The sequence below is a fragment of the Aedes albopictus genome, chromosome 3, assembly GCF_035046485.1.
Source record: "Aedes albopictus strain Foshan chromosome 3, AalbF5, whole genome shotgun sequence".
NCBI lineage: Eukaryota > Metazoa > Arthropoda > Insecta > Diptera > Culicidae > Aedes > Aedes albopictus.
This window is the reverse complement of record NC_085138.1, coordinates 112,906,519-112,925,533: the sequence shown is the minus strand read 5'-3', so window position 1 is coordinate 112,925,533 and position 19,015 is coordinate 112,906,519. Positions and strand designations below refer to the sequence as shown.

The 19,015-nt window shown below is 39.8% G+C and overlaps 1 protein-coding gene and 1 long non-coding RNA gene across 4 annotated transcripts in view; one reads left to right on the top strand and one right to left on the bottom strand.

The window, feature by feature from the left end:
* The window catches only part of LOC134291631 (uncharacterized), a 256,938-nt gene that overhangs the window by 73,843 nt on the left and 164,080 nt on the right, over window positions 1–19,015 (top strand). The gene's annotated exons all lie outside the window — the stretch shown is intronic.
* The window catches only part of LOC109430450 (ribosome-binding protein 1), a 40,209-nt gene that overhangs the window by 16,738 nt on the left and 4,456 nt on the right, over window positions 1–19,015 (bottom strand). For all 3 annotated transcript variants that reach the window (XM_062860862.1, XM_062860864.1, XM_062860863.1), the window contains exons 2-3: window positions 826–1,408; window positions 70–228 (exon numbers count right to left, since the gene is read on the bottom strand). In XM_062860862.1, coding sequence (XP_062716846.1) covers window positions 70–228; window positions 826–1,263 — 597 coding nt within the window. In that variant the 5' untranslated portion in view covers window positions 1,264–1,408. The remainder of the gene's footprint in view (window positions 1–69; window positions 229–825; window positions 1,409–19,015) is intronic.

The window sequence follows — 19,015 nt, the reverse complement described above, 5'->3', positions numbered from 1 at the left end:
GTCGAAGAACGAGGTAAAAACACATTACATAATGTTAAGTTTCGTCTGACATCATTTCTTAATACATACCTGCTGACGGGCAATCTCAAGGGCGTCTTTAGGATGAATTTCTTCAAAATGGTTGATCTCTTGAGCTGGTTCTTGCTTGACGAGAACTGGTTCCGTTTTGTTGAGGAGAATTCCGCCCTTTTGTTTGTTCTTTTTTCCTTGGTTTGGCTTGTCTTTTTTCTAAAAAAAAAAACAAAAGGTAATAATGAACGATATGCAACAGGCATACAGGAAGCACTGATGAATTACATGGGTCATGGGTCCCTTCAAATTTCTTAATTTCGGGAATTGAGAACTACCATATAAATTCTACCAGGAATCGAATGCTAGTGGCCATTACATGACTCAATAGAAAGCGATGGTAAAATCAGAAGAAAAACGAATCCCCCGCGGGAAAAGAGCAATAAGAAAAGAGTGTGATTATTGGAACTTAGGAAAACATGGTTCGGAACGATATGCACAGGTTTAATACAACTGTCAATGGTGCGCAGCACAAGACTGCGCCTGAGTCCGCCATGTCTAATAATCGATAACAATTAGCAGATCAATATCACACCCACATCTTCCGGCGAAACTAATCAGTATTGATGTTAAAAATGACAGTTTTTGCTATACTTTGTTGATTGACGGGCCCTCCCCAACTAACATGTTTGCTGTATAAGAGCTTAAACGAGCTTTCTTCCAAAAGCGTTTGCTCCATAAGCTTTTATGCAGCTACTTTTGTTAGTAGGGTCACTAGGCTAATCAGAAATCTATATCAAACGGTTGATATCTTACCTTGTTATGAGAATCGGTCAAAGCGAACGCCTCAGTTTCCACATACTCCACGCTGGCGTTAACAACCTTCTTCTTGGCATAGGTCAACGGGTTGATCTCTTCCTCCATTTGACTCTCGGAAGAGTTGGAATCGCTTTCCACTTCACCGGAATCTACATCGGATTCCTTCACGGCGACGGCGGCCTTCTGCTTCTGTGGTTGTGGTTTCTTGTTGGCTTTCTTGTTGCCCTTCTTGTTGGCATTATCCTTACCGCCGGATGTGCCGGCCTTAGCCGATCCGGAGGCGGTCGTGCCTAGGATTTTTTCACGCATTTCGCGTTTCTCCTTCAGTTCCTCTTCGAACGATTTGCCCGACAGGGGCTTCAACAGGAAGAAGTGCAGTCCCAAAAGCGAGACCAGGGTCCCAACGAGGATTACGACAAAGATAAACAGATCCATATTTGCATGGTTTGTTTCACGGGCAACGGGCAATAGTCGACAACGGGTTTCGGTTCCGGCAAACAAAGGACACTACCACAACACGACGAACACAAACACGAACACGGCTTAAGCACTGTGAGCACGTTTGTCGGCGCCAGTCACACTGCAATGAAAGAGAAAAGTGATAGAGGAAAAATGAGAATTGATTTCCAAATTTGATAATAACTCGTTACACAATTGAGCGAACATCACATGTTCGCAGTAAAAAATGCGAAATCGTAACTTCCGATCAAGAAGGAAAATAGCTGAAAGCCGTAGACTAAAAAAAGGCGTGTCTATTACTGATCGTAAAACAAATGATCTTGCACTGACGATTATTTGTTGGATGTTTCAGCCGACCGCCACCAATCAAGAAAAACCAACTCGATTATACGATTCGTTCATTCATATAATTGGCTAACTAGGGGAGTCATGAGTGTGATGAACACACTCTTGTTACGAAAATGCCTTTGCCATTAAGGCGAAACTGAAAGCATTTCCTCACTTTTTGGTTTTTGATTTTTTATTAAATAACGAAGCAATATTTTCAAAATGTGTTTTCGTGCACATGTAGAGTATGGATCAAGGTATCTTCTGATTTTTTTTGTAGTGGAAAATGTTTTTCGTTTTTGCAGAAACCATTTTTGAACAAAATTTCACAAAAAAATGGTTTCTGCAAAAATGGAAAACATGTTCCACCTCAAAAAAATTCAGAAGAGGTTTTATTGAAACGAACAAGCCATGCATCTACATCCTAGGGATCTGGTTCTGGTCCAAGATCGGAATCCATATCCACAGTGCTTTCTGATCCGCTTTCGCTATTGTCGGTCTCACTCTCGGTTGCTGCTGCGGTGATAGCTTTATGATCTGTCTTCTTACGCGGTGGTGATGTGGTCTCCGATGTGCTCAATTTTCGAACCATCCGTTTTAACTGCTGTGGCTGGGTCTGCTTTTGTTCTTTATTGCTTGCTTGCGACGGCGGTGCACAGTGATGCGGCTCCATACAAAAGGTGGCAAAAAGACTTAACATGCATGATATTCGTTCAAAGCTTATAAAAACTTTATTATTTATTAGAATAAGTTAACTAGAAGTCATGTTGACTTCCTATGGGCCACATTGGCCACTTTCAGGACCGTTCCGGAATCCTGGTTCCCCTGAGGAAGTGGAAAATTTGGAGTTTTTTTAAAACCCATCTTGCGACACATCGTTTGTCATAATTTTGCAAAATAGGTCCACTAGAAGTCAATTCAGAAATTTTGGGCCAGGTTGGCCACTTTCAGGACCGTTCCGGAATCCTGGTTCCCCTGGGGAAGTGGACAATTTGGGAATGTTTTTTACCCTCCAACGTCCAATAGGGAACCAATGGAGATAACAGATTTTTTTGAGTGAGAAGCGAATAGTACAATAGAAATGTTCATTTCGCCGAATCGGTTCATTTTACCGATTCATTTTTGAACCGGTAAAAAATATTTTATAATTCCGAATAGAAATCGTTAATTTTTTTTATAATTTATTTTCATGGGAAATTTAACATGAATAAATGTATTATTTTGCGAACCAGTTTGCTTAACCGGTTCACTTTGAACCGGTAAAATCAAGCATTTCGTCCAACTGGTATTATGCTGATGTTCTATACATTGTGATGATAAACAAGTGGAGAATACATTATTTGTTGGACCGTTTTGTCTAACCAATCTATTTTTGAACCGGTTAAATAATTACAGTATATCTCTTGAAGATAGTTGTTTTATAATTACTTCTTATGGCTAACCTTCCACAAAAAAAAATAAAATAAGTGAATTGGAAAACCGGTTCATTTTCGAACCGGTAAAATCAAGAAATTCATCCCACTAGTAAATGGATGCCCATTCGACAAAAAAAAAGATAATTTTGAGAGCCGGTTAATCAAAAACAATAATTTATGAACCGGTTAATTAATTTTGCTGTCCAGCTTGATAATTGTTAATTTATTTTTATGAACGATTAAACATAGGACCAAAATAAGTGATAAAGAAAGCCGTTTAACTAATCCGATAAACTTTTGAAAAGAATAAAAAAGTTCCGCCTGTGCAGTGTAAAAAAACATTATTAGTTTTAAAGATTGACAGATCAACGAAACTAAATGATTTTGCAAACTGGCTAAAACCAACTTAGTTATGAACTGGTTAAAATGTATTATTGTTCAGTTTGAGAAACGTTGAAGTTCTCCTACATGAAGGTCTCCTAAATGATCAGAAGATTCGTTTGACCGTTACACTTTAGAACCAACTAAAACAATTTCGTACCAGTACTTATTTATGTATTTATTTATATTTTCCATAAATTTCTAATGTTCATGAACACAAAAAAAGTTGAATCAATACTAAAAAAAAATATTGTTAAGAAATATTTTTCGAACAGCTACTGGTAAAATAAGCCAGAGCATAGAGTTTTTGGTTAATGCTTGTGGAAGTGGCGAAAATTAGGATCTATTTGAATTAGGTAAAATATCCGATAGAAAAACAAAAGCATGTAATTACTCATTTAGGACAAAAAAAGTTTACCAGAAGTGTGTAATGCAAACAACTACAAAACCTGATATATTTAACATGGGTTAATAAGTTCAAGTATTTTGTTTTTTTTTTTTTCATTTTAGATACGTGGTTTTACAATTTTGATAAAAAACAACTTCCTTCTATTTACTGGCGTAACGTCCCAGCTTCAACAAAATCTGCTCATCAGCTTCAATGAAAGTTCTTTAAAGACTTCCGTAGTTATTTACTGAAAATTGTCTATGCCAATTTACTTTTTTTTGGCGTTTGACACATTCCACGCGTTACGTTTTGCGCGAATATCAAACTTTTGTTTGTTGATAAATTCATGCCAACCAACTTATCAAAAGATCAGATTTGAATATTAGGGTCATTTCATGCTTTCTAATTAAATTGGTCCTTTTTACTTCGAGAAAATCAAGAAACAGGGCCCAAAGGGACACCATTGCAATTGAAATTTTAAATACGAAAATAATCTGGAACGGTCATAAATCGAACACAGACATCATCAACGTACTCTTGCTGAATACCTGCGCGCATAATAGCTATTTATGTCTTGTCTTAAAATACTTTTCACATATAAAAATGTTAACATTCTACAACAAGCATCGGCTCTGTTATGCGCTATGGTAGCTGAGCCGATACAAATTAATAGAAACTTCTTCAATGTAGAATTTGAGAAAATGTTGGAAATAATTTAGATATAAAGATGTTTTCCCATTGACCTCTCGGCTATGCATGAGTTGCTTGCATGGCTCCGTAAAGCTTCATGACGTCTGAGCCTTGAAAATAAAAAGTTGAATGATAAAAGATAAGAAATGGAAGCAATACAATCGTAACAATTTGAAGATATAAATGTATCTTCTTTTATTCGCAAAATAAGTAAAGCAATACGCTATTTATAAGCAGGAGGTCAACAAATGTCATTCAACATAAGGGCTTTCTAGTTGTTTCTTTGCCGAAAAACATATGTTGCGCAAGTTTGCGCAAAATAAACCCTAGGTTTTCTGAAAGCTGACAAAAAAATCTTCAAAATGAATATAGCGTCAAATGTGTACAAATGTGTGCTCATATTTGAAAACTTAGAGGAAGTTTGTTTTTGTTTTTCCATACATTTTATATGGGAGCTTAAATTTCAAGTATGATTTACACCCAATTTAAAGCTCTGGGAAAAATTCAATTTTCGTTCAATCAGCACCAAACTTTGAAAATAGACTATTCAAATGTCGAGAAAAAATGCAAAAATATATTTGAATCAAAATACGTAAGTTGATTTTTCGACTTTTTTCCGCCCTCGCATCACTGTGCGGTGGTATAGAGGTACTTTCAGCTGGCTGCGACTGCTCGGTTGCTCTAGTATTGTTTTTGACGGTTTTTTGTTCTGCGAACACGTTTTGCCAGAATGGAGAGGCTGATGGCAAAACCTACAGCTCTTCGGTTGTGTTTTGTACGAAACAAGCGTATTTTCACCGAGAATGGTGATATACAGGGTGTTAGGTTCCTGAGTGCAAACTTTTTAAAGGGTGATAGAGGACCATAAATGGAGAAAAAAATTGTTCTACGCATATGGTCAAATCTCATTCGTTACGTAGTTATTGAACTTCCCATGTTTGTGACTCTTATTGCCTTAACTGGCAATAACTTGAAAATGGTCAAACTTATCGAAGTTTTTTTACCCTTATTCGAAAGATTATTGAATTTTCTAACAAATGGCATCTTTGAATCGATTGGTTTAGTTAAATAACTAAGTTTTCTAGATCAAAATAGCTAAAAATAGTGTATTTTTATTGGTTTTTGTCAATTATCTTTGAAACATGCGTAATAAATAAAAATTCTTTCTTTGGCAAAGTTGTGGCTCCTGTTACACTCTACAATTCGTTCTTTGACATCAAACTTCTATCTCTTATCGTTTTGTTGTAATTTTGATTTTAACATCGCATTTCAGATCATAAATTTGCAACTGTCATGGAAAGCACTTTTTTGCAAATTGTGCCGCACATTTAAATCAAAATTGCAAGAAAACGATAAAAGCTAGAAGTTAGGTGTCAAAGAACGAATTGTAGAGTGTAACAGGGGCCACAACTTTGCCAAAGAAAGAATTTTTATTTATTACGCATGTTTCAAAGATAATTGACAAAAACCAATAAAAATACACTATTTTTAGCCATTTTGCTCTAGAAAACTTAGTTATTTAACTAAACCAATCGATTCAAAGATGCCATTTGTTAGAAAATTCAATAATCTTTCGAATAAGGGTAAAAAAACTTCGACAAGTTTGACCATTTTCAAGTTATTGCCAGTTAAGGCAATAAGAGTCATAAACATGGGAAGTTCAATAACTACGTAACGGTTGAGATTTGACCATATGCGTAGAACAATTTTTTTCTCCATTTATGGTCCTCTATCACCCTTTAAAAAGTTTGCACTCGGGAACCTAACACCCTGTATGACTTGATATGATGATTTAAGGTCATCTTTACCACACGTACTCCGGATGGAATACCCTTGTAAGTAAAGGTAGAACCCCACACAAGCTCTTGCACTTGGTGCACGATTCCGTATTGCACGACAGGAAAAATGCCTCGCAAAAATTAGAAAAAAAACGCTAAATGATTGTAATGTAACTTATATGAGTAATAAATCGATTGACCTGAATGACCACTTCGGTTAAAAGGTCGTTAAAATAAATTAAAAAAAAAAAAAAAAATCAGAAGATACCTTGATCCATACTCCACATGTGCACGAAAACCGATTTTGAAAATATTGCTTCGTTATTTAATAAAAAATCAAAAACTGAAAAAATGAGAAAATGTTTCCAGTTTCGCCTTAAGTTTAAAGTTAAGTTAAGTAAAGCTCATTGTGTCATGAAAAATAGAAATTTCATGTTATTCCATTTCATGGTTTCCATGTTATTCGACTACTAAAATTTAATAGAAAATCAATAGTTAGATAATGATTTCGCCACCTCCAAAAATATGGCCATACGTAGCACCTTTTTCCAACACAGCTATCGTTACATCTGGAGATCACCACAGCAGACGGAATCTCAAATCGACCACGTTCTGATTGACGGACGGCACTTCTCCGACATTATCGACGTCAGGACCTATCGTGGCGCCAACATCGACTCCGACCACTATCTGGTGATGGTCAAACTGCGCCCAAAACTCTCCGTCATCAACAATGTACGGTACCGGCGACCGCCACGGTACAACCTAGAGCGACTGAAGCAATCGGATGTCGCCTCAGCATACGCCCAGAATCACGAAGCCGCGTTGCCAGACGAGGGCGAGCTCGATGAGGCCCCTCTAGAGGACTACTGGAGTACAGTGAAAGCAGCCATCAACGACGCAGCAGAGAGCACCATCGGGCACGTGGAACGGAATCGACGGTACGAATGGTTCGACGAAGAGTGCAGAACGGTTTTGGAGGAGAAGAACGCACCGAGGGCAGTAATGCTGCAGCAAGTAACCCGACAGCACGTGGAACGTTACAAACAGAAGCGGAAACAGCAGACCCGCCTCTTTCGGGAGAAAAAGCACTGCCTGGAAGAAGCGGAGTGTGAAGAAATGGAACTGCTGTGCCGTTCCCAAGAAACACGGAAGTTCTATCAGAAGCTCAACGCATCCCGCAACGGCTTCGTGTCGCGAGCCGAGCATGGATAAAGACTGGCCTCTTGATCGAAAGGTTGAAGCAGCAACACTTCGATCAGCACCTGAATGGCATGGAGACCACGGCAACGGAAGACGACGACGATGCCAGTGCAGCGGAGGACGCAAATGAACAAACTTCACCTGAGAGGGAAGTTAAGGATGCCATTCACCAGCTCAAAACCAACAAAGCAGCTGGTAAGGATGGTATCGCAGCTGAACTCATCAAAATGGGCCCAGAAAAGTTGGCCACCTGTTTGCATCGGCTGATAGTCAGGATCTGGGAAACTGAGCAGCTACCGGTGGTGTGGAAGGAAGGGGTAATCTGCCCCATTCACAAGAAAGGCGACCATTTGGCATGTGAGAACTTCAGGGCGATCACTATTTTGAATGCTGCCTACAAAGTGCTATTCCAGATCATCTTCCGTCGTCTGTCACCTAAAACGAATGAGTTTTTGGGAAGCTATCAAGCCGGCTTCATCGACGGCCGGTCGACAACGGACCAGATCTTCACAGTACGACAAATCCTTTAGAAATGCCGCAAATACCAGGTCCCAACGCATCACCTGTTCATGAACTTCAAAGCGGCATACGACAGTATCGACCGCACTGAGCTATGGAGAATCATGGACGAAAACGGCTTTCCTGGGAACTGACTAGACTGATTAACGCAACGATGAACGGTGTGCAAAACTGTATAATACTTATGACTAGGGACAATGGAAATTCGCGGCAAAATTTCTAAAATTTCGCGGGCCAACATTGTGAATTTCGCGGCGATTTCGCGGCTACACATTTTTGCACGTTTTGTTGAAGAAAACACCAATTTTGCATGCGAAATGAATAGTTCACATGAATTTTTTTGAAGCGTAATCATAAATTCACAGAAAAAATATCAAATTTAATTAAAAATCAGAAAAGAATTACATGTTAAATTCATTTAACTTTCATTATGCCGGATTCAGAATTGTTAATTACTTTACACTGTTGAAAGTTATCAGTAAATTAATATTTTAAAATTCAAAATTGGTGGAATTTTGAGGTTATTTTCTAAATATTGATAAATTTCGCGGGATTTCTTTTATTTCGCGACCAATGCCCAATTTCGCGGATTTCGCGGCTTCCGCGAAATCGCGAATTTCCATTGTCCCTACTTATGACACACATGTGATACAAGAATCTCTGTACAGTTGCGCTTGAAATGTGTGCCGTACTGAAAATTCTCTCAGTTCAAGTCAGTCTTGTCAGAATTTTCTTGACACTGCGTACCGTTGTACAGGAATCACACTCGTAGTCGTATCACATGTCTGTCCGGGGTATAAGAGTTTCGATTGAACTATCCAGTTCATTCTAATCTCGCCAGGGAATGCGACAAGGTGGCGGACTCCCAAAAATAAAGTACATGCTGGTAGGCGGAACCGGGCACGACCGGATCCGTCTGGGCAGTAATGTTACGATAGTCGGGGATACCTTCGAGGTGGTGGGGGAATTCGTCTACCTCGGATTCTTACTGACGACTGACAACAATGTGAGACGTAAAATTGGAAGGCGCATCATCAGCGGAAGTAGGGCCTACTACGGACTCCAGAAGAAGCTGCGATCTAAAAAGATTCACCCACGCACCAAATGCACCATGTACCGGTGGTCCTCTACGAACACGAGACTTAGACCATGCTCGATCGAGGAGGACCTGCAAGCACTCTGAGTTTTGAGTGTGTGACGGAGAAGGATGAACCACGAGCTCGCTGCACTTTACGGCGAATCCAGCATCCAGAAGGTGGCTGTGGTACCTTATCAATAACGATTACACGATACATACTTATGCATACGCGCACCTGCGCGGTAGGCCAACAATAACAATAGGCTCCGCGGCGCCGCTCAAGAATGATCAGTCTTCTATACACACTCGAGCTATCCACACGCGGTTACCACAAGTGGCGACGAGGATAAAAAAAAAAAAAGCGCGCGACTAATCAAGCAATGAAATGAATCAAATCAAATGTTTTGTGAATTCATAATGCACATAATAAGTGGCTTTGTACTCCCGGTTGCAAATTGAAAAAAAAAAAATGGAAGTGGATGAGTGGGTGACGCCAATCTTGTCGCAACATGTCAGTGAGCAGTTAAAGTGGAATGTGAAAGAAAAGCAAAATTTGTCTTTTCTGCAGCGATTGGGTTGTGGTATGCAAGTGATTAAATTAAATGGTTTGCATCTCGTGTTGTTTTCTCATGTTTGCCGGTGCTATTGAGGTAGAATACACAAGATATTTATTACAGAAAAGAGCCGAGTGATAAGTGCGCTTTGGTAAAAGTGATGATCCGGGGGGAAACGAATTTTGCCGTAAGCGTGTGATGAGGTGGAGGTTTGTATCAGATCCACATCTAAAAGGTATGTTGTTATTGACAATTTGTTTAGCCTTCAGGCTGTCGCTTCCGTGTACATCGAGTAATTTTCTTCGAATGTGTGATGAAAATTACAACAGCGCTCAATTCGAAGCGTCCCCTTGAAATTATTGCCAGTGAGAGAGACGATATGATGCGCTTGGACTTTGGTGTTTTATGAATTATGTAGCATCAACCATGTGTCATTATTCATTCGGTGAACTATGAAAACACTCTTCTTTTAATAGTACAAACTTATTAATGAAATCGGCGATTGAACGAAGAGGTTAAATTGAGCTTTGTTGAAAAATGTTTATAACTTTGGTACTGGTCAAGGAAATTCGTAGCCGATCGGTGGTTAAACCCGCTGTTCACTATACAATTACATTTTACTTAAAATTAAATTGTTCCAATATCAGAGTAAGTGTTAACAATGTCATGGTAAAAGATTGTAAATGTTTTGGTAATTACATGACTTCATAAATGGTTGCAACAATGTTTAGAGGAAAGCGGAGTTTTATTAAAACAATCTTTAGCATTTCCACGGTTGTAAGTGTTGTTAGAAGAGTAGAATAAGATGTGAATCCCACTTATGGCTGGTAATTGGAGATTTGTGGAATACTGTGATTAAATTCACTGACATGGAGAAAAAAAAAAGAAAAACCAAGCAGAGGACAAAACTCATCTAGCACATATATCCGAAGTGGTAAACGCAAGGATAGTAAAGCCATGCTGAGGATGATGGGTTGAACTCCCGGTCGGTCCAGAAAGAATTCCGTGACTTTGATAAGCAGGGAGATTCTTCGTGCCTGTCACACGGTGTACTCATTCGAAGTGGTTATTGGCAGAGGGGGCTCACCGGTGGTGGATGTAGAGGCGCTCATTGATCACTAGCTGAGAAGCGGGAGTAGCTCAGTTGGGACGTTATCTTCTAAACGAAACTCGTCCATTTCATTTATTTAGTTCAACATCAAGTTCACGGTAACATTGAGACAACAAATTGTCGCCATAATACTCGATTTGCAGCTGTAGCTCTCCAACGTCGGTCACACTCAACGCTCGCCAGATAACGCTCCATCTGGTCCGCTCATCTTGCTCTCTGCGCTCCATGACTTCTTCTACCAACCAGATGATTAGTAAGCAGCAGCTTTTCAGGGTTATTGTCCGGCTTTCTTGCAACATGCCTTGACCACCGTATTCTCCAGCTTTGGTATCTTCCGGAATGTAGAGTTCACCGTAGAGTACAGCGGGCTCGTGGTTCATCCCTTTACCGCCACGCATCGTTCTCCTACACGACACCAAAGACCGTCCTTAGCACACGTCGCTCGAAAAATATGAGTGTTTGTATGTCCTCCTCGAGCACGGCCCATGTCTCGTGTCCGTAGAGAACCACCGGTCTAATAAGGGTCTTGTACATGGTTGTCAGCCGTTGGCAAAGGACCAGAGCAGACGAATTCTTCTACCATCTCGAAAGTATCCCGTCTATCTTAGCATTGCTTCCGAGGGATGTCCTGTCTCGTTCAGTTCCACCTACCAGCATGTGATTTGCTTTAGCCGCGCTCACCATCAGACTTTTGCTGCTTTAAGTTTCAGGTGGGTGTACAGTTCCTAATGTTTTAGCAATAGTATCTATATCATCCGCAAAACAGTCAAATTGGTCAAATTTCGTAAAGATCGTACCCCGGCTGTTGAGCATGGCTCGATGAATCACATCTTCCAGGACGATGTCGCAGTCCCCGTCGAGATTCGATGAACTGGATAGTTCTCCCGAAATTGATAACGAAACTCATTGAAAGTGAATAGAGTTGTGATTAAATTCACTAAGAATGGAGGAAAGGTTGTGATTCAATTCACTGATTCACTGACATCAAGAACAAGAATGCAACTCGATGACAAACAAATGGTTAAACTCGCTGGATGCTTTGTGATTAAATTCACTGAGGGTTTATAGAAGGTCGAGATTAAAATTCTCTCTCATGGCGAAAACTGGAAGACGAAACATTTTAGGAAAGATAAGAGCTGACGTAATGGTGGTCATTGAGAACTGATATGTCAAATAGGGCAATAACACAGGAAAGAGGTCACGTTGAGAAGGCGTTCGATGACTCCTTGAACGTCCACTTGCCTATTTGCAACAGTTGCGTGAAAATTGAAAAAACAAGAGAAATAAAAACATCAACTCTTCCAAAAGAAAAAAAAAACTCCAAAGCAGTTCTTCAGTAGAAGTCCAACCGAAGTGAATGCTAATATAACGCTTAACACTAAGTAGCTTATGAATAACGGTAAAACCGTTTTTAATAACGTCTATATGATTTTAAACAGGAAAACTACGTTTGAATAGTTGATTATTGCTTTTAAAGTTTGAAGAGTTCGAGAATTCTGTAGCAAAAAAAAAAAGTTCTGTAAATTTAAGTAGTGAAGGAAACTACAGAATTCTACCTTTTCGTGAACAAGGTAGACCGAATTTTTACATCGATTCCGTGTCCGTTCTGAGTAAATTTCAGAACAGAAACTACCGAATGTAAATTCTTCACCGTATCGGTAGTACCAAGACACGAAAGAGGTTCAGAAAACTACGTAGTCTATCCTTACACTACTTCGAACTGTAGGAAGTCGTCATTACTAAAGGATCCAGAGGCGGTGAGAAGTCCCGTGTAGTGTCCATTACGTACGCCAGCGCAAGAAGACAGTTAAGGACAGTAATGGTGGTGTACGGCAGGACAAAAGAATTCCTTACGACAATGTCAGAATAGATTGAAGAGGTGAGAAATAAGTAAAAAATGCTAGCCGTAAAAAGAGCTGTTATTGTAGTCCGCGAAGTGTTGTGCATTCCTTTTTACATAGCACGAGAACTATGCGAGTTCAGAATTCAGATTAATTATTTAATTGTGGCATAGGGTATGTGTGCCATCAGTAATCTCACGCTCCCATATTCATCCTATTTGGAAACAAGCGATTACGGCACCGATTGATTCCGTTCTTTTTGTTTCCTAGGTGCTTACTTCTATTAAAAATACAAAAAAAATAGAAACAAAACATACAGCGCATCAATCTATTGTTTTTTGTAGGATGAAAATGAGAGCCACATGCTTAATAGGGGAACCAATACCCTAAATTAGTTGTTGCCAAGCCAGGACATGATAGAGCCATAAATGATGTTGGGGTGATTGAAAAAGCAAGTGATACAAGTTTTGGGTAGAGAATCAATCCTTCGAGTGTTTAAATCTGTTCAGCGTTTTGAGAATTTGTGAATAAGTTCACTAAAAACAAGTGAATAAAACGGTGATGGAATACGCTGTTCGTGCATTCACAATGAATTGAAAGAAAATGTTGGAATCAGGTTGATCATAAAAGAACAGCGAACCTTGAGAAAAGAATAACACTCAAGAAGTAAGAAGCGTAAATTGTTTTCCTGGGAATCATACTACAGAAACCAACAATACTGTGCATATCATAAAATTGATATGATATCCGTTGTATATGCAAGTCTTCCTTTGTTGTTCATCAAGTGACACAGAGCTATAGACACAGAGCCCACTGCAAGCATGGCTTACAAAAATGCTCATATTAAGTGTGTAAAAGAAAAAAGAAATGAAAATAGCTGATAATTAAACTTGTAATTTTTAGGCTGAATAGTTTTCTGGAGACGGAGAACTAACTCCAAAGAGATAGATAATCTATGAATTTAGCCATAGTTACGAATTCATCTTGATTGTAGAAAAGGTGAAAGGAAGCTAATTCCTTGACGTTTATCGCAATTTGAAAAGAAAAGCAAGACTACGCTACTGTTGTGTAAGCGTACCACAACATCCGATTACTAAAATCATTTGTTATACCATCTGACTGCGTCTGATAGGTTGTGTTAGGTCACCACAAATGTATTATAGTTCAAAGATCAGTTGTAGATTAGAGAAAGGGGGATGTGGTACCTTATCAATAACGATTACACGATACATACTTATGCATACGCGCACCTGCGCGGTAGGCCAACAATAACAATAGGCTCCACGGCGCCGCTCAAGAATGATCAGTCTTCTATACACACTCGAGCTATCCACACGCGGTTACCACAGTGGCCAAAGCCAGAAGGAAACGGTGGACAGAATGGCAAATAAAATGTTCTGGCCACGTCCTTGCGATAGCTGAGGCATAGGAAATGAAGATTAGTTAGACCTTTACGTCTTCTCAGGCCGGGAATTTGGGTGTTATTAGTGGAAGGGTTAAATCCAAAGGATACGTTTGGTCAACGTTCAGACAAAATAACGATATTCGGTAAGAAACTAATCAAATTACACAAATTCCAGTACTCTCGACTTGTTGACTCGCATTTGAGTCTCGCGGACATCAGTAATATCATCAAAAATTACCGGGAATAAGACAAACTCTCACAACGATTGCGAATTATCCTAATCAATATTATTTAATCCGCTAAATTGTCAGAAAAAAGAAACATATGTGGAACACCAAAGATCAATTTGTAAGCATTTTCCGAGGTAAAATTTGCGGAAGACATAGCCCCACCAGCCGTTACTGAATTTGGCCGACCAAATAAAACGCAGAGCAAAGAAACCGCGTGACAGTTATGAAAACGCTGTCGCTCGCGTGCACAGCCTGCTACGATCCAATCACGTTTAAGATAATAGCAAACCTGTTGTGGTGTTTTAGTGTATTCCTGTGAAACTGGACACACTGTTTTGATTAGTAAGATAAATAGTGCTTCGAAAAAGCGGTAGTTTGAATACCAAAATGTAAATTAGATTATTGCAAGTTCTGTAAATGTTTACAGGTAATCTTTGATATAACGTATTCTTGATATAGTGAATTCGATATAATGTACATTTTGCTTCTATATAACGTACAGCATTGAAAAAAATTCCAGCAATAACCCCCAGGTAAACCACGAAATCACTCAAATCAATGTTTTGATGCAATATTAGCCTTGTTACTCAAAATTAGTGCAAATTGGGAAAAAAATGGTGTACGTTATATATTAATGTTTTGTCTACTTCGATATAACGTACACTCCGATGTAACGTACAAAGAGAGAATTTATTTGTACGTTATATCGAAGAGTACCTGTATAGACAGGTGAATTTCAGCATTCAAGCTGCTATCAGAAGCTTTCGATAATTGATTTATCGCTCCGAAGATGACTACGTACCCTAACAAAACCAACAAATTGGCCGAATCTGTATAAAAATAAACGTAACTAACGTAGGGGGATTAGGGGAATAATGGACACCCAGGACGAAATTAACACCCCTGTTTTTGCCGACACCGTTGACTTTTATGTAAAACTTTCAATGCATAAGTGTAAAGGAACATGCCATTGTTCTATTTTTCAAAAGTACCATTTATGTTCCTTTAAAATAACCAAAAAATCATTGAAATTGAAGTATGTTTTTCATATGGTGGATTTCTTATAATTTCGAAGCAGCAGCAAATAAGGTATCACGAGAGATAGAGTGTGTCCACCATACAAACAAGTGAATTGTTAGCTTATCTACATGTATACGTAGATTTAGCAATGGATAAAGTATTATATTTTTGATCAGAACACACTGAAAACAGCAATTTCAATGTTGTAGTCTATTCGGGGCGAAATGAATACTGGCAATTATGAATGGATGTACGCGCGTTGCATACTGTTACGAGTTTTAGAGAGTATGAAAAAGTTCAATCCGATTATTTTACCCTAAAATTCATTTAATTAACTTTTTAAAGTTATGTAAACTCGTCTAAGATGGAGTATTATATCTGTGGTATGAATCTTCGTTGGCAAATTACTTAACTGGTCGATATTCTCAAAGATACATCATAAAATATGCAGGGGTGTCCATTATGCCCCGATGGGTGTCCATTTCGCCCCGTACCTTTGCTGCCAGCCCCAAAAAACACACGGTTTTCAAATCATTATTTCTTCACAATAATGACATTTTACCAGCTGTAAATGATTGAAATACGTAGGAAACAAGTTAAAGTTGTAAGCCAGCTGATAATATGTTAAGTTTTTGTCTATTATACAGGCCTAACATACTCATTCGCTTAGGGTGTCCATTATGCCCCTAATACCCCTAACTAAAACGAATAATGTATGAGCCATTTGAGTTTCACATCGTTAATAATTATCGGAAATCTCTAAGACACAAAATTTGGTCTCTAGTGGCATATTAACCCCCACCTTACCCTACGAATCTTTATCTGAACAGAGCAGTCAGCATCCGGTGGTTCACTCCAGGCTATTCTTATCATTAATCTCACCACGCGTGCTAACATATGTCATCATAGCAAAACACCACCATCACATGTGTGGCACAGAGTAGAGCTCAAATGTGTGCTTAACATTAGCCAATGGCACACTTCTCTGGAAGCATCATGTAAATTAAATTCAATCAAAAAGTTGCCTATAAACTCTCTAAAGCATATACAGCTGTTCGTTCCAAAATGGTCCATATATTCTGAGCTGGGCGAAACAATTTAATCGATGTTACAGGCACGATTTAAAAAGACACGGATGGAGTTCAAGCATCCAGCCCTACGCCAACGAACGATTCGTTCTAAGCTCGGTTCTAATGAATGCAGCACGAGCGTGTGCGTGCCATACACACACTTATTTTAGAGTCACTTGTTCGGCTGTTCTATTTTCGGTAAAAGTTCGGATTACCGAAGTTCAGCACAGTTTTACCGAAGTTCAGCTAGTTTTTACCGAACGTTCGGTAAACATTACTGATGGTTCAGTAGAGTTTACCGAACGTTCGGTAATTTTTTGACGAACTTCGGTAATATGGTGCTGAACATTCGGTAATCTGAACTTTTACCGAAAATAGAACAGCTGAATACGGTACTTTATTTTAAGTGTGCATACATTGGAAATCCCGTTGCTCGCAATCAGTCAATGGACTCGTCAATTAGGCTAGCTCTAGCAACTTTGCTCGCTGTTCTCGCACACGTCTCTCTGACTGGGCCTCTACCTACACTTTATCGCTTTTCGCGCAACTCATCACGTCAGCCTTTTGCGTATAGGACCTACCGGTCATTTCGGGGCATTGTTGACCAACCAGTAGGTCTTGTCTTGTCTGTTCGTAAATATACCGTTTCTTCAATAGCAGAGTAGTGCGGCTAAGTCGCTCTTGCTCTCTCGCTTTTCGCACTGTGCCTTCTCCTTATACACTATGCTTTGATCGTTTCTTTCTTGCGCAGCACATCATTCGTAAGGAGAGAAGACCGGTTACCGGCTAGCCTACAGCTACAGAGCTTTCTCGAACCAAGCTGACCTAGCCGAAGCAAAAAAAAAAATCCTGCAACCGGCTGATAACCGTTGGATTCTGGGCTATTTTTGGTTATCTGGAACTTCCCAGCAAATTTCGGTGGGTTATGTCATGTTTGGAAAACCTAATACGAGGTACTATATCTCTCTTTTATTACCAAATTTAAAACTCCCAATATTTTACTTGTAATTTTTATAGCATGTACTTGAAGCATACTTCGAAAAAAAAAAGTTTAATACTTCTGTTTTTTTATATAGAACCTTTAAATATTAAATTGTTATCTGGAATGTGGGACAAAAGCAGGGAATCCCAAATTTACCCCGAAAAATTCGCAACCATCGTCAGCGTTTAGTGCATAATGCTGTATTTTTACTGGGATGTCCGAAACGACTGAACATGTAAAACAAAATCTGATGACGACGACGGTTCTCTTGTCGGAGTTTTTCCCAGCTCCTCCATTCACATGCCGCCGCCGCAGCCGCGCCGGCCGGCCGCACAAACATTTCAAGTTACGACGGCTACGGCACGGCATAAGCATAAGCGAATATAGCGAGCCCGTGATTGTACTGAACTGACTGACTGATTCGATTGTATGGGACGAGGAGAGTTCATTCGCTTCTCCTGCGATGTACGTTTTGCTAACACCTCTCACTCGGTTAGTAATCGTTTCCATCGGTCATGGGTTCTCAATGTGCTCAATGTGAGGGAACGCGTGTCGCGTATCGCTTCAAAATAAATGGTTAAACTCTGTACATAAAGGAATCAAGTTCGACAAGTTATTTTAATCCCTTAACTAGAAAGGATTTGTGTCTCAACTTTGTATTAGAAAACCATCACCCAAAAACCGTTATGAAAGCTTTTGGTGACACTTTTCGCGCCACTCGCATTCCACGTTCAATCCAGTCGTTCCGGTCCTGCGCTCGGATGTGGGGTCTTCCAACAGCCTGACCAAGGCGAGTACTCACTATTATTAGCAAACTTACAATCCGCACATGACGAATGGCGGACGTTCAAGGAATACGGCGATGCAGCACAGCTTTCGTGTTCCACTGCTAAAAAGTCTTCTATTGCACCTATTGAAGGCCATATTTTGACCATTGCAGGACCGTTACAGGACAACCTGAACGCAACGAAGTAGAAAGCTCCATGGAAGCCCTTGATCCCTCCGACGCAGCTGCGCCACTCACAGCCCACGTTCTTGAAGTATTTCCAGTCTTGCGTTCGCTTGTGGGAAGAGGGTCTTCCAGCAACCTGACCTAGGCGAATATCCACATCCTAACGAACCCTCAATCGGCGCCTGATGCACACAACACTATCACTATCGCCTAGCCTCGTCGGATACCTGCTACGACATTATCGTCCTAGCTGAGACCTGGCTCGATTCTAGAACGCTTTCTGGTCAGGTTCTCGGAGGCACCTTGAGCGATGGTGAAAGTCGCCCGTTATCATTCTCCACTGCTCATCTCTATTGAAGCTTGCAGCTCCGATTTGAAGATCCGCCCAGTTACTGTTTCGTACAATTTTCAAAAAGCTGACCATCACTATTGTGCTAATGTGCTGAGAAGTATCGATTGGGAAACTGTTCTCGACCCTTGCGATGTGGACGAAGCCACTCAAACTTTCCTAAATGTCCTGGCATATGTCATCGACAGACATGTACCTAAGAATATCCATAGTCAACATTCTCGGCCTCCCTGGCAAACCAGTTGATTACGCAAAATGGAATCAAAACTTTGTAAGCATTGCTCTCTCTGTGTTAGAGATCACTAGGTGAGTATTAATAACGTTTATTGAGTCGACATTGTTTCTGACGATACTAGCGAAGTATAGAACTCGCCAATACGCCAATGAACAACGCAATAGTCCTGTTCAACGACGCAGGTTGAACTTGCTCGAAGT